Source organism: Malus domestica, chromosome 14 (assembly GCF_042453785.1).
Source record: "Malus domestica chromosome 14, GDT2T_hap1".
NCBI classification, from domain to species: domain Eukaryota; kingdom Viridiplantae; phylum Streptophyta; class Magnoliopsida; order Rosales; family Rosaceae; genus Malus; species Malus domestica.
Genome location: NC_091674.1, coordinates 3,123,234 through 3,139,062, shown reverse-complemented (window position 1 = coordinate 3,139,062; position 15,829 = coordinate 3,123,234). Strand labels below are relative to the sequence as shown.

Below are 15,829 nucleotides of genomic sequence, written 5' to 3'. Positions count from 1 at the left end.
ATTCAGAAGGATATGATAATGCTGTAAACAGATACCGGATCTTCTCTGAATCCACCAAAACTGAGCCACCTAATCAATTAATCCGGAGCGTTGAAATTTGATTTAACGGATACAAACATAGAATTCTTTAAAAGTTATAATAATTGTAGTCGTTTGATCAAATTTCAACAACCCGAATTAATTGATTAGGTAGCTTTATTTTAATGGATCCGGTGGGGATTCGGTTCCCTGTAAACATGCTGTATTGCTGTGCATGTTAGGTAATTACGTATACGTAGCATGGAAATTAAACCGACAGTGTGACACCCAACATCAAAAATATAAAATAAAATAAAATAAAGTGAACAAAGAAAATGACCCTGCACCCTCATGAGATAAAAATAATAAATAAAAATTGACCAGCACTATTCCCTATTTGTCACTAAATAAATCTTATAAACTAACCATAAATATCCCCTAAAATTAATTAATAACATAAATATAACCTTCAATAAATCTTATAAACTAGAAAAAATAAATAAATCTTATAAACTAACCATAAATATCCCTAAAATTAATTAATACCACAAATATAACCTTCAATATATCTTATAACTAACCATAAATATCCCCTAAAATTAATTAATACCATAAATATAACCTTAAAAAAAGGCCACAACTCTCTCTCCCTCTCTCTCCCCTCTAACCCCGAAGACTTGTTCAAAATACGAGTTTTTTCTCTGCCAATCTCTTCCAATGGATCTCCAACCCTCTCATCAACCTCAGAAGCTTCATAATTTCCCCTTTTCATTTCTAATCGGAAGAGAACTTCGTTACGGACTCTCTTTCTTCCTTCTCCTCGTCTCTTCCTTGTTTATTCTCAGACTCGTAACCCCATTCGACTCTCAGTTTCTATCCGATCATTTGGGTTTCTTATCCCAAATCCTACAGAATAATAATCAAAATTTGTCTCCGGGAACTTGTGATTATTCCTACGGCAGATGGGTCCACGACGAAACTCATCCGCTTCAGTCCTACACCGAGGACTGCCCGTTTCTCGACCCTGGCTTCCGGTGCAGCCAGAGTGGTCGAAAAGACCAAGGTTATCGGAGATGGCGCTGGCAACCGGCTGGCTGTGACGTTTTGAGGTGAGTTTGTCGTGGAGTTTTCAGAAAGTTTTGCATGGTACTTCACACTGTCATGCATACATTAAGTCTCTTTGTTGCGTTTAGGGTTTCATACATATAAATTAGCGACAATTTAGGTTAAACTCTTGAAAACCACAAGCTTTAGGAGTAGAATACTCCTTAGAAATGAACTTAAAAAAATAACTATACCAGGACATTTTTGTAATTTAGATGTTGAGTGTAGATTCTTTCGGAGTGCAGGTTTCTAATTCGTCTGGTAGAGCACTTACTTATGCACTCGTAACAAAAGTTTGATTTCTGCTCTCTTCTCTTGTGCTCTAAATTAAAGAGTTTTAGTTCTCTCTCCTCGTGGTCTCAGATTTAACGCAAGCGACTTCTTGGAAAGAAGCAGAAACGGACGGATAGTATTTGCCGGAGACTCAATCGGGAGGAACCAGTGGGAATCTATGCTATGCATGCTTGCGAAAGGGGTGTCCAAGAAGTCCAGAATCTACGAAGTAAATGGGAACCCCATAACAAAACATAGGGGTTTTCTGTCGATACGGTTCCAGGACTATAACCTCACAGTTGAATATTATAGGGCACCGTTCCTTGTGGTTGTAGGACACCCACCAAAAAATTCACCAAGTCAGGTCAGGACCACGGTTAAGCTCGACCAAATCCATTGGTACTCCGAAAAATGGGTTGGAGCAGATGTTCTAATTTTCAGTGCAGGGCACTGGTGGAACGAAGACAAAACAGCAAAGATGTACGACACTGGCTAGTTCCCTAAACTCGCCTCCCGTGTTTCCAATCTAAATATCTGACATGTTATGTTGTCAAACTATTAATCTGCACCGCATTTACAAAATGTTTCACCTAATCAATGACACAAATTAAAAGTTTGACAATATAACAAGCCGCACCGTTAAGTTATCGACTTTTCATTTTCCAATCACAACTGGCCATCTTGTGTTTCAGGGGCTGCTACTTTGAGGAAGACGGGAAAGTGAATCTGACAAAGGGTGTTATGGAAGCATTCAGGAGGTCTATACAAACATGGAAGTCTTGGGTGCTCAAGAATTTAGACCCTGAAAGGACTCGGGTTTTCTTCCGAAGCTACTCTCCGGTACATTACAGGCAAGTACAAACTGCTATCCGACTATGAAAATTTCAATTTACATTCTTCCACACTATGGAAACCAAAAGAATGAAAGGCAATTAGTGTAACTTGTGTGACTTTACAACTTGCTGTTCCTCAATAGTTGCCGCCAAACATGGCGTAAAAGGAAGGAATTGACGATTAATGAATCGATGAGGTTTTAACATGCCAAGTTGCAGGAACGGCACATGGAATGAAGGGGGGCTGTGTGATACCTATTTGGGGCCAGAAACAGACTACAAAAATCTTGAAGCTGACCCAGTGAATAATCTATACATATCTGAATCAATCAAACAGTTGGAATATGAAAACTGGAAGGTCCAGTTCTTAAACATCACGTATCTAACAGAGTTCAGGAAGGATGGTCACCCCTCAAAGTATCGTGAGCCAGGGACTCCGGCTGATGCTCCACAGGACTGCAGCCACTGGTGCTTACCCGGAGTGCCTGACACATGGAATGAACTTATTTACGCTACTCTACTGGCAAAAGGATTCAGAACCAAGTAAAAGAAAACGTCAGTGTACCTCAGATTTGAAAATTTATTTACGAACTGTACATAATCGGCATTGCCTTCTATTCAGGCTAGTTCCTCCACGCTTACGTTGGAACTGTCTTCACTGCTTTCCATTTCCTTCAATTTCTCAACCTGCCTCAGGAGATTCAACCTTTCCGGACCATATGTTGATGGTATCTGTCAAAGAAACATATTATGCACGTTAACAAACACAAATCCGGTTCTCATGAAGAGTGAAGGAAATGAAACTCTTGGAACTAAAAGCCACAAACCAGAGCTGGTACATATCTCTGAATAGCAGCCAACATTGCTGCATGTCCAACCGCAGTGACCTGCGATACACAAGTTATCTCTATGTTTAAGTTCCAAAGGGGTTTAGAAAAAGTGTCAGGTGAAACAGCTAAATCATTCCTTTTTTTTAATTTCAAGGTACAAAATCATTTTTATTTCTTTTCTTCGCCTTACGATTGAAGATACATCAAGCCAATTATGAAACCCCTTCCACCATGTCAAAGGTAAGCTTTTATATACGTTATTCATTTGCAACGGCACAACAATGCAACATAAACAGAATATCTGAAGCACGCCTTGTTTTATGACCATAAACCTCCTCAAATGATAAAAACACATCAGCCGGATGAAGAACTATGGTGAGAATCCTATCACTTTATAAGTTTTTTTTTGCCAGAATCATTCATGTGTCAATATAAGGCTTACAAAGTAAGATACGAGGAAGAAATCTCACCGGAAGAAGCATTAAAACACCAATAGGAACAACTGATGCTAAGTCGGTCAGAGTTCTCTGTAGAACTTTCTTTTCTTTTTCTGTCAGTTCATCTCCAATCAAGACCCTTCTAAGCAACCCCGTAGCAGCACCAACATCAATAGCTAGCAATTGAGTTCCTTGCCACACATCCTGCCAATCAATTTTGAGACGAAACAAAAAAAAAATTATGAAAAGGAAATTACAATCTGTGGAAAACTCCACAGCAAGAGATGATGAAACTAATAAACTCATATGTTAAGAGTAAGAGTCGACATCCTGCTCATAATTACGGACAAATAATAATGGAGACATCCACATGCCATTTAAAGATATCCTGTATCTTAATTGGTTTGGTGGCAACTAAAATGGATGCGGTTAAAGGAGGCGTAGTCCTCATTCTGAATGATTTTCTAGTCTTAAGTATTAAACAATTAGAGCAAAAACAACATTAAAGTTCCATTTCCCACCTAATTTTTAGCCAAAGTGTAGTAAAAAATGTCTAACTAGTTTACAAAGGTCATCAATTGCCTACTCCGGCCAGAAAAAATTCATACCGTGCTAGCTTCTTTTAGCTTGTCAATCGATTTTTCAATGATATTCTCTTTCTTCAGAACCTGGACTAGTTGAGCAGCTCCAACATCATCCTCGTAGTTAGGACTATCATCAGCAGGCTTAAGATCCTGATTAAAAATATCCATAGCAACATAAGAATATCTTAAACCAATAAGAGTTCAAAAGTCAGTCTCACTAGTAGGAATTGTTTCTGATCAAATTTCTTTCTTTTTATATTCTCCCGAAGAATATGGTACCAAGTTGCACGCTTTTGTGAGATATACCTCCTCATTTTCAGGATGATCAGCACTCCTTTGCACCCGTTTTTCAAGTTCTATCAGCTCATTCCGTAAAAGCTCAAAACGCTGGATCCTATTTGATTCTGGGTCTTCAAATTCAAGACTTGAAACAGTCTGCTCAATAAGTTCATTATCCTGTGTTAAAGGACGCAAACATGAAGCAACTTGGTTTGAGAAATTGCACATTTCCAATTACTAACACCAAAATAGATATATGCTCTTCAATCAAGTAAGGAAATAACAAAAGGGAACAATCTCATAAATGAGAAAGCCAAAGGTTCAGTTACAAAGGGTTCTATGCACTCAAAAGCTAAGCACATGCCTTTATGGTTTTTTTTGCATGCCATGTTGCTTAGCCAAGAACAGTGAGTGAAAGACACAGCTATTCGATCTTCCTATTAAGAGGCAAGACAGACTAGGAAACCACTAGTCAATAATTAACACCCTAACTTCTCAACCGCATTTTTATAAAGAATAACAAAAACAAGGAACACAAAATAATATAACACAGGGCCACTAAGAGAAGCAGCTAGGAACCCAAAGTATATATCATGCTAATGCAAACAAACACTGCCAGTGGCAACTTCAACCTGATTGTTCTATTGACAAATGACCTTGCCCTAACAGGGAAAAAAAACATATTGGAGTAACAATAAGCGTTGTTAACTCTAGGTCAAAACAGATCTAAATTTGAGCCAGCAGCATACACAATCTTCTTTTAGATACAAGAGTCCAGTTAAAAGTTAATACATTTGGAAATTAGATAGCGCAATCTTATGAAAAAATCAATGAAATCCTTGTGAAGAAGGGCCATACAGATTGATCCACAATCAACCCAGGATTGGGCTTTCCAGTTGGAGGGCGCAATAGGAAGCTCCACAAACCGCGAGAGTTACTGGCAGCTCTAGAAATAAATTTTGAAATGGGATGTGCTTATCAGAATCCAACCAAAAAGAAAAAAAGAGCTAGGTCATGGAATAATAAAAGCTTCATAATAAAAAACCTAAGCTTCATACCTGTTGCCCTCATTCTTTCTGCTTTTCCCTTTAAAGAACTGTTGCTGCTTGTTAGTAGAAGACTGGGAGAGATTACCTTCCTGGATGACAAGAACAAAAGTACAACTAAGACAAGTGAGAATTCACAAAATCCAAATAGGGTAAAATGTCACAATAACTACACAAGTGAACCAAAGAATGGAGCTTCATAAGAGAATCTACAATTACAGGTGCAATATGTTGGTCTGAATAGAGCAACTTACAAGATACAGTAGGTAAATTTGGGAGGAAGCCAAACAACATAATCTAAAAAACCAGGCAAAGGCACCATCACTTTTGGTGGTCTACATCGTCAAGTTTTCTATCTAATACAGACACCTATAACTATTAAGACACTTGTGGCTAATTATTAGCCTATATCTTTTATGCCAACATCAAAAAGCCAAGACATCTATATGTAGAAAATCTGAATAAATTGAAAGGGAAAAAAACGAAAAAGCCCTACAAAGTTCACCAACTATTAAGTTATAAATTGGTTGAATGGCACACATTCATAAGATGTTCGTGGTATGGTCCAAATATTATAATCATGAGCAAGATACTATACAAAACTGAAAAGAAAAAAAAAAAAAAAAAAAAAACCTGCTGAAGGGAAGCTGCTTTTGCTCTAAAAGATGCCTCCAGAAATTCAGCCTCTTTTTTAAGCTTCCTTATCTTCTCAAGGTCAGAACAAGCAGCTTTTATATGCTCTTTTCCTGAGTTAGAATTTGATGCATGTAAATCCTGAAGCAATTTTTCTAGTCTTATGACGGCTCCTTCAACACTCTCCAAGGCCTGACACCAAATGCCAATTCCACAATTTACTCAGAGGCATTCAACAAGTTCCAAATCAAAAGAATAAGCTTGACTGGAGACCTTCTTTTAGTTTTGACCAGTACCACAAATGGAATGAGGAACCTGTTCATGTAGCTTACCACTTACAGCAGAGCACTGCAATGACATGGCTCAGAACTATTGTGTAGATTAATTTTACCATCATGCAAATTTATTGAAAACCAGATCACAAAAGCTAATTAATAATATCAATAAATCAATAGAAAAAAAGTGAACTGCAAAAGCACAATGAGTACGTACATATAGATCAAAGACACCTTTCATTGCTTTAAAGTAATAAAATTCTATGGATTTGCACCAGAACCAAGATACGAAGTAAAAATAAACCTGTTCCTATTGGTACAGTGTGGTGGCAAATCCACCCACATCCAAGAGCTTGTCCAGGTTCAAGCCCCAGTACTATCCCAAATATTGCCCAACAAAATAAGGATTGTTAAATAGCTTTCATTTGAGGTGTTAAGTATTAAAAGGAAGTATGGAGCCCATGAAACCAATTATGCATGATTAACCCAAACGTTTAGATGGAGAAATAGTGAGTAAAAACTAACAACAAAAGGTATAAGTGCACTGCACTGTGCAATGATCATAACATAAAGGGAATAAGCCCACCTTGTCAAAAGTATCCAATTCTTTCTCAGCTGGTGTACGAGTTCCAGACCTAGTCCTCTCAACAATGTTATTGCCACCGCTTTTCATATTTTCATTCCTGCATCACAGTTTAAAAGGTGTAATCTCCAACTCTTATGTGATAAAAATTAGTGTTACAGGCAGGAAAAAACACTTCACTTGAGGAGGCAGGGATCTTTCTATTATACTAGAAACCATTAAAAAACCAACAACACGAGAGAGAGAGAGAGAGAGAGATGACATTGCTGCATTCATTAACTTACTTTAATATACCGCGTTCTTCCATACACTCCACTAATTTGTTGTGCCTAAGCATTGAAGATAGAAAAAAACTGTCATTTAAAAAAAAAAAATGAAGCCACTTATGGTTCAAATCACTATGCACCACATGTTTGCATACCCTCTAGACAAGAATCTCGCTGCCTTAACATTAGAAGGGTCCTCCAGCCATTTACTGTATTTAATAAAACTCTGCATCCATTGGAAACATACTTCTAAAGCTTGGGGGATTGCTTCATAATTGGGAGGTCCCTCCCATTTACTTTGATGCCCATGTGATTGTTTAGGGGTGCCTGAAATGCCTGGGTAAAATGGAAGCCAGTCCAGCTCTTCACAGACTACCTGTGGAACTTATGCATCATTAATTTGATATCATATTTAAACCACAAAAGAGTATCCACAAGATATTACAAGACATGCTAACCTCTACATACAATTGATAAGAACTTATTGACGAAAGCTGAGGATAGTATAAGATGCTGCCCCCAATCAAGAACCTGCACATATTGAAAATACTAAATCCATAACCAAACCAAAACACAATTACAAACTTATGTATAGTCAGTCAAAAAAAGTCCAGGTATACCTCACAAAGCCTCCAATCGGATCAGCTAACACATCAAATCCATTTGCTGATAGAAAGGACTGCGTGCTTCTACCCAAGGCAATAAAGAATCCAAATATAGCCAGATCCCTCTCCAATACCTACACAAATTCAGCATCAACATAATACAGCTTTGCAACCGTATATAAAGAAAGGCTCACGAGCCCCAACATACATAAGTAATAATCTATTATAGATATCATAAAGATAGGGCTTTTTCTTCTCACTTTTCCAAGAAGATTTAAGCAATTTCATTAACTGGTTCCTATATTAATTTCGTAATTAGATAGTTCCGTCACAGAAAGAGCACATACTGGTGAGTAATATACTTTTATCATGCTGGCTCCATTACAACTAATATAATATTTTAAGGATGATGAACCTGACATTCATGACTCACACGTATGCATTACACCCCACTTAACCTGCAAGTCTGATAGCTTCAAAACAGTTTCTAATGTGAACTTTCAACCAATAAGCAGCCTATGGGAATGGTCACATGCATAAACATTGTGCCTGAGGTTACCTCAATGCTTTCGGATGTTGTTAGTCTTGACCATATTCGCTCTCTATCTATAGCTCGCTGCAACTGCTTCTGTACAAGATTCACCCAGAAAACAACTTCTTCTGAACCTTGATCAATTTTCACTCTACATGCTGCAGCTCGAGGACCAAAATGGACAAGGAACTCCCTGTGCAGACCTATATTCTTTAGAGAAAGATAGGCCTGGCGAATAGGAACGAAATCCACCAGCATGTCCATGAATCTACCGGTTATATCTGGGATTGTCGAAAAGAATTGAGGGCACGAAACTTTTGCTTGCCCAAGTTTTGTAATTGCGGCATTGCATGTCAGTGCAAGCATGAGGAGAGATATGTCACTTGTGTTGCTAGACCCCAAGTGAGTTCCCTTACTAGACCTGGAAGCAGATTGAATGCAGCATTAAATATACATAATCTTCAAATGCATCTAAAAAAAATTAAAATACACATTAAACAATAGATGATAACGTACACATTGGTTGCAGCAGTAAAACGTGCGTCGCCTTCAAAATAATTAACAAAGGATGTTACCACCAAGGACACTTGCTCAGAGAAAAACCACTCATAAGCTTCAGGTTGCTTGGCTGATAGTTGATCCCGGATTAAGCTCTCAAGGGAAGCAGATTCTCTTGATAAACTGCATCAATGAACTGGTTAATATATTGAAAATCCTAAACCAAATACAAGGAAATATTAGGGTTAATACGACCAAAAGTTGAAAGAAAGCACACATCAGTTGCATTTGACCTTTTTGGATGAAGACACACTACTGAATTTTCAAAGTCCTCAGTACAGTTTTCCAATCCCGCCAAACAAAGCAGAGCACAAATTTTCCACTTCCATGTTAAAAATTTGGTCCCCTTAATTTTTTGTTTAAAAACATAATTTGTTTCATTTACACAAGCAGTAAACTCCATATGAAAGTAAGGTTGTTGATGCTAATATTTAAAACTTATGGTCACCTTACTACAACTGTCTGTAAAAGAGATCAAAGTATGCCATTTTTATTGAAGTGAGAAACTGATCAAACGTCCGTAAACCAATACACAGGAAGAGACTCATACTTAAAGCCCAAGTTAAAAAAAATACATCCTTATGACAGCACTGGCAATAAAGGTAATCACAGTTTGAACAAGAAAACTAATGGGACAAGCTTCTAGTCAGTCAACTTCCACACAAGAACTCATAAATTTTTGAAATACAAGTGATGTAATACCTCCTTTGGACAAAGACATTTATGTCTCTATCTCTGCCATCCCCTCGAGATGCAATCTCGCTTGCTGCTTGCAATAAGGAATACACTGAAGCCTGAGAAATCATCAACTCCAGATATTGAGAACTATCCATCCAAACTAATTAACTAAAAAAGTTTGCAAGTAATACCCGTTAGATTTTCCTATGAAAAAGACCTTGATGAAGCTCAAACCAGTTACATATATAATATAAGGCAAGTAGACTTCTTCATGATATAGAGTAAGATAAGGATAAACTAATAAGACTGGTATTCCTTGTAGAAACATCGAATACCAGTCTAACTTATTTGCAAATGATTAAACTTCTTCTACTAAATTACTGATTCAACAAGATAAGTGCGAAAGTCATACTATGTGAGACGCAACCTTGAACTGAAGGAGAAATTCAGTAACACTACGAGACTGGCATAAACCAAGTAGGAAGGACTACCGAGTTTACTCATGCATAATACAAATGTTTTCCTTTTCCAAGAATAGTAGCAGCATGCAGTGAATCATAAGATGGTGCATGTATGTTATGGCCTTTAACAAAGACATCTGAAAGTTCATGACAGTACCTGATAAGACAGTGTTTTGAGCCAGGCGTTTTTGTCTACACTAAGCCATGCAGTTGAAAACCAAGAAGACTTTGACAATGAACCTTGTTCCTTAATGGCTAACTCAAAAACCCTGGCTGCTTCATGTAAAAATTGGACAAGTCCATCACTAGAATCTTCACCTTGAAATGATTGATTAAGTTTGACCTTTATCTCCTCAACATCCCTTCTGGTGCTTGCTTGGGGACTCCCATTGACCGTAACACCATCATCAGCAGATGCCAGTGGAACTAGGCTATCCATTCCTCTGGACTTTTGAAAATGTAGATAGCGTTTCCTATTGCCCGCTGCTCGGAGATTAAGACTGTAACAATTACTGTGCTCTAACACAGAAAATCTTATAAGGCGTCTTCTCTTTGAATAAGCCCAGCTACTTAATAGGTGATCCAAATCAACCACTTTATTGCAGGAATAATGTATTGTAGCTGGTTTACGCGAATGCCATGGATTTGAAGAGCTGCAAGTACCAAGCACAACAATAAGAAACAAACACATCGTCACTCCAAAGTGCTACCATTTAATAGAAAAACAATACGCACTTCACAGTTGTCAATCCAGTACATAAACACAAAAAACAATCCGAAAATCACATAATCAACTTCAGCTTTCGAAAAGCACCTGGATAACATAATACAATACAATTACACACGATGCACAGCGACTCCGAAAACAACAACTAGAAAATTAAAATTTTTAACTCCATCTGCTAAAAGGAACATATTCTCACATTTTGCCAAGACCCAACAAAAACAAAATCAAAATCTTTTATTTTTTACATCATCTACTGCTCAGAACAATTGAACCACTAACCCGGAACAATCAAATATACTCAATTTACATTAAATACAAAATAAACCAACGTTCAACGACATGTCAAATTCTTATCTTCTTCTCTACTATCAGCTTATCACCACCCAATCATTGACATACCACAATTCACACAATTAAACATCACAATTCCAGCTCGTAATCGATATCAAAACCTCAAAAAACCCTAAATTCCTGGGAATTAAATTTGCCAAAATTAAAATCAGAAGAATAAAAAAATGCCGCGCAAAGAAAATGTAAAGAGAAATGGAGCACCTTGGAGATAGAAAGCCGTTGTGGTACAATTTAGTGGCCATGTATCAGCGGAGAGATGAAAAACTGGAGGGTAAAACTTGTTTGGCTGCCGAGAAAAACACCGGGAAAATGGCGAGAAAGGCAGAGAAAATTATTGGGGGATAAATGCTTTAGGATTGTATTCTCAGTGTGGCGGGGGGGCTGTCTGGGCTGTTTGTGTACACAGAAGAAAAAAGGTGACGTGGCAAACGGGAATTATCCGCATACGTGGAAACAGGTGGGATCACATAACGGATTGTTGGCTCTCAGGATATCTCCAATTCTTTTTTTCAAAAAGCACCCTAGTGCAGCCATCTCTAGGCCAAATGGGCCTTTACTGGCCCCTTTCACTAACTGCATTCTCACCCTTGAAACCCGGGGGAGTTCGGTTTTATCTTTTACAACAACCACATGTACGAAAAATACAAAACAACAACAATTAAGTATTTTTTTTCATTAAGTAAGATTAGCGGTATGAATTTTAGAACGTCACTATACTCGATTTTGAAGCATGCATCCCAAAGTAATTTAAAGCATTGCTTTTGATTGGTCAAGGCTTTTCGGACGTGCGTTGTTGGCTTCAGTCACTGCCTGCTGATGCTCGGTTGCCTTGGCATTAGAACTGTTTCTATTGTTTGCTCTAGCTTCTAGGGAACACTACTTCGCTGCTGAAAGAAAAGCAATAGATGCTGTTGAAACCCCAGTCACGTATGGACACGTGTCCAATATAGTTTCCAATTCTAAATATTTGGACTCGTATTCATCTGTGATTGGAGTTCAACAGCAACTGCTGCTAGTCTTTCAGCAAAGAAGTAGGGTTCACCTCTAGGGGCTTTTCCTTGTAAATGGCCAAACTCACAGCCTCCAAAAGCCATTCTCTCCCAGCCCCATATGTAGGGATGGGCAAAATACCCACGGATATGGGTAACCACAGTCATTCGTCCATTTAAAATGCATGATTACGGTTATGGGTAACCGTTTAAATAAATAAACGGTTATGGGTATAACGTTTACCCGTGAAATTTAAATGGGTGGTTATAAGTATTACCCGTGATTACAAACGGGTACCCGTTTAACCGTTTGTTGGTCCAAATAAATATTTTATCCTTGCCTTCTTTCGCTTATATCTCCTTCGTTATAATTTCAATTCGTGAACAGTGTCCACTTACGCGTTCGTGAGATTGAGCTCTATCTAAATATACTTAGTGTGATCCCAAAAGACTACATGATTTGATAAAACTTAGAGGATCAGATGGAAAACGAAACCCGATTCTCTTGTTAATGGATATGTTTTTGAGAGTTACTGGCTTCCAACGGAGCCAAATGACTTGTTCAGAGCATTACTTGAATTAAGGGCATGAAACATGGTTATTACAATCTAGACTACACGCTAGGCCAATGGCATTTGATTTCTTACTAATTCACTCTTCTTCAGTAACTTGCAGCATATCCCACAAACTCAAGGCATTCCCTTCTTATTCCAATAAGTTGTGAGGTATAATGTGCAAATTGTAGGGCACGTACAAAGGAGCTAACATTCACAGGAAAGGGCAAATAAGTTTTGTAAGCTTAAGGGGATTGTTTCAATAAAATAAAAAAATAAAAAATAAAAAATAAAAACTGGCAGCAATTAATAAGATGCTTGAATTGCTTGGACCAAGTGTAAAGGCGCATGTAGTTGCAAATATCGTCTGTATACTATAATTTTTTAAGAATTTTAACGAAAAGTTTCCGGTACTGTTCACTTATAACATATTTTTGTCTTTTTTGTTAAAACTCAAAGTTTTCAAGTTATTTTCATTAATTTTCCTTAATTTTAATTATTGAAATTATATGAGAACTTAGAAGATTGAAACAAGATAATGCATGTTAAGTGTACCTATAAATGGGTAAAAAAAACGTGTACACGGGTAAAAAAATGATAAATGGGTAAAAACGGTAAACAGGTTAAAAATGTGTAAATGGGTAATATGTTGTTGCGGTTAAATGAGTACACGGTTATGAGTATGAGTAACTGTTTATAAACAGTTATGGTATGAGTATAACTGTTTATGCGATTAACCAACAAATAAATAGTTATGCGGGTAAGGACTTAAATAGTTATAGATAAGTAACCGTGGTTATCAGCCCGCCATAACCGTTGATCATTCCTATATATGTCTTTCCTTGAATTTTCTACGCTCATTCCTATATCTGCCTTTCCTTGAATTTTCTACTCTACAACTTGTCAACTCAATGCCAGAACCAAAAGTCAACAAACTAGAAAGTACATGTAGAAAACCCCACACAAATCTAGATGATCCCTCCCAATCACAACTTACATCTCAAGTCTCAACTAATTAATCTCTCAAAATACTTGATTTTTAAGTATAAGAGCATCTCTAAAGAAAACGTTAAATTTAAAACATCAAATTTTAATTTGATGTTTAACTTGACAATTTGACATATTATCAATATTTTTCTTCCATCCGATATATCAAAATTTATTGCTTCTTTTATGTTTTTTTTTTAAACAAAAATAATAAAAATTGGGTTGTTGTTGGTTTAAAAATAATTAAATATACTAGCATTTGAGGTAAGGCAAGTGTAATGCCTTTGGAAATAACAAAAATCAAATTTGAAGTTGCCTTCAAATTTGACATCTCTTTGTCCATGTCACCTTAGCCTTCTTTTTCATGTCATATTTGACATCTCGGTAGAGTAAATGATACATCATTTGTTACTGTTATATGTTTATGTGGCATTTTTTGACATCTCCTTTGGAAATTATATATTATAATATGAAATATTGTAATATATAAATTTAATAAAATGAAAAATAGTGTTAACCAATTTCTTAAAAAGGTTATGTTGTTTAGGTGTATTCCCTTGATAAGTAATGTATACTTATAGATGAAAAGTTACATCTCTTTAATAAGTAGAAATTGGATTCTATATAAATCCATGAAACCATTGGTATTAAATATAGAAAATTATAGTTAATTTTTACTCTTGAGAAATAGGGTTTCCTCACTTTGTTTCTCTCATGCTTCGTGTGTCAAATTCCGAGTCGTGTCTTGAGAGTACGGAATATATAAAGTTCGCCAGAGTCCAAAGATTGAAGTGTTTTGACTTCGGATTATAGATTGTTGAATCCTGGGAAATTGATGCCTATCGAACTACAAGCACAAGAGTAGGGGCGAAATTCTATCCTTAGGACATTGCATTTATGCAAGCCTCAATCTTCAAGTTTGTCAGTTTTTCTAACTTTATCTCTAGTTGTTTATATTAATCTCATATATAATTGATGTTGTGAAATTTCTTTATGATTATTATTATTTGAATTCTTTTATATTTCTCGTATTTTCTAATATTGCTCCAACACCAATCACAACTTACATCTCAACTAATTAATCTCTCAAAATACTTGATTTTTAAATATAAAGAGCCATTCATCAAAACAAAGACAACAACAACTAAGAATTATTCTACTAAGTGGAGTTGGCTGTATAAATCCCCTTACGCTCAGTTTTGCACAAAATTTTCTGTTAACCCCCAAATACTCTATATCTTTTAAAGAGTCATTCTTCATTGCACATAAATTAGTGTGACATATATTTTTTTTCACTTATTGGGTTATGTTTGACTGCATGCCAAATGTAATTGTAAGAGCTAAAGCATATAGAAATGAACGAATAAAATAAGTTAACAATTAAGCACGGTTGTTCTTAAATTATTCTAGCCGGTGCCAATTGACATGTCTTGTCTCCTTAATCTTATGTCATGCGTTGATTAACTAAATTAATCCTAATTAAAGTTAACAAATTTGCTTTGTTCATGACGAAGGGGAGTCAGTCAAGTGATTCGTAATAGAGACGGCAAAAGGTGGTGGGAATAGATATGGTACCGCCGGACCAGCCAACCACGGCTGTCCTGAAGAGTAGATTTTATATTATATATTTAATCCTATTTTTGGTTAATATTTTAGTTAATATTTTGGAAGAATTTTGATACTTTCAATTATATTTTCAATATAGAACTTTCGACTTCCTTCGGAGCAAAACATGACCAAATGGACGAATTTTGGATTGATTCTAGTTGGAGGATGTTCGTGAGTCACTTGGCTTGATCGTATCAAAATATCAGATTTTTCCACCAGGCGGTGATTTTCTGGCAATAAAATAAGGGAGTTTTAACGAAAAGCCCGCGGTACTGTTCACTTTAATGAAAAACCACATTTTTACACTAAAAAGTCAAACCTGGTACTATTCACTTTATCATTTATTTTGTCCTTATCGTTAAAACTCAAAGTTTTCAAGCCATTTTCATTAGTTTTCCTATAAAATAAAGGAGCGATGTGCAGTGCTGGAATAGTGACGTTTTGGGCTTGAATTGCGTTTTTGGAGTCCAAGATGATCTCGGATGGGTTCGTGGCCTTCCGGAGATATGTTCAAAACGTCCTAATCTTTAAAACAAGCTATCATGGGCCAGATTTGGAGGAGATTTGAGTCTAAAACGTGGCTGGGCAAGTACTTGGCAGATTCTCCTAGTTTAATTA

At 36.6% G+C, this 15,829-nt stretch overlaps 2 protein-coding genes across 4 annotated transcripts; one reads left to right on the top strand and one right to left on the bottom strand.

Annotated features, from left to right (window-relative positions):
* Positions 1–653: 653 nt before the first annotated feature.
* LOC103454130 (protein trichome birefringence-like 8) lies at positions 654–2,896 on the top strand. The gene is made up of 4 exons (XM_070812528.1): positions 654–1,127; positions 1,486–1,875; positions 2,088–2,246; positions 2,448–2,896. The coding sequence occupies exons 1-4, from the start codon at positions 736–738 to the stop codon at positions 2,773–2,775; spliced, it is 1,269 nt and encodes a 422-aa protein (XP_070668629.1). The 5' UTR covers positions 654–735; the 3' UTR covers positions 2,776–2,896.
* Positions 2,270–11,525, bottom strand: LOC103454131 (uncharacterized). 3 transcript variants are annotated; one of them, XR_011575676.1, is made up of 19 exons: positions 11,275–11,525; positions 10,153–10,648; positions 9,559–9,650; positions 8,815–8,979; positions 8,326–8,719; positions 7,782–7,900; positions 7,620–7,692; positions 7,317–7,537; positions 7,180–7,224; positions 6,899–6,995; positions 6,038–6,229; positions 5,417–5,496; positions 5,217–5,304; positions 4,386–4,535; positions 4,104–4,229; positions 3,529–3,699; positions 3,056–3,115; positions 2,794–2,960; positions 2,270–2,713 (listed from the first exon to the last, which is right to left on the bottom strand). XR_011575676.1 is itself a non-coding variant. In XM_070812527.1 (18 exons), exons 1-18 carry the CDS (start codon positions 11,313–11,315, stop codon positions 2,847–2,849), a joined length of 2,724 nt encoding a protein of 907 aa, XP_070668628.1. In that variant the 5' UTR covers positions 11,316–11,486; the 3' UTR covers positions 2,791–2,846. The 3 variants fall into 3 exon arrangements, 1 of the variants encoding a protein (XP_070668628.1); XR_011575677.1 differs by having other exon boundaries at positions 4,386–4,514; positions 11,275–11,486; XM_070812527.1 differs by lacking the exon at positions 2,270–2,713 and having other exon boundaries at positions 2,791–2,960; positions 11,275–11,486.
* Positions 11,526–15,829: the final 4,304 nt, after the last annotated feature.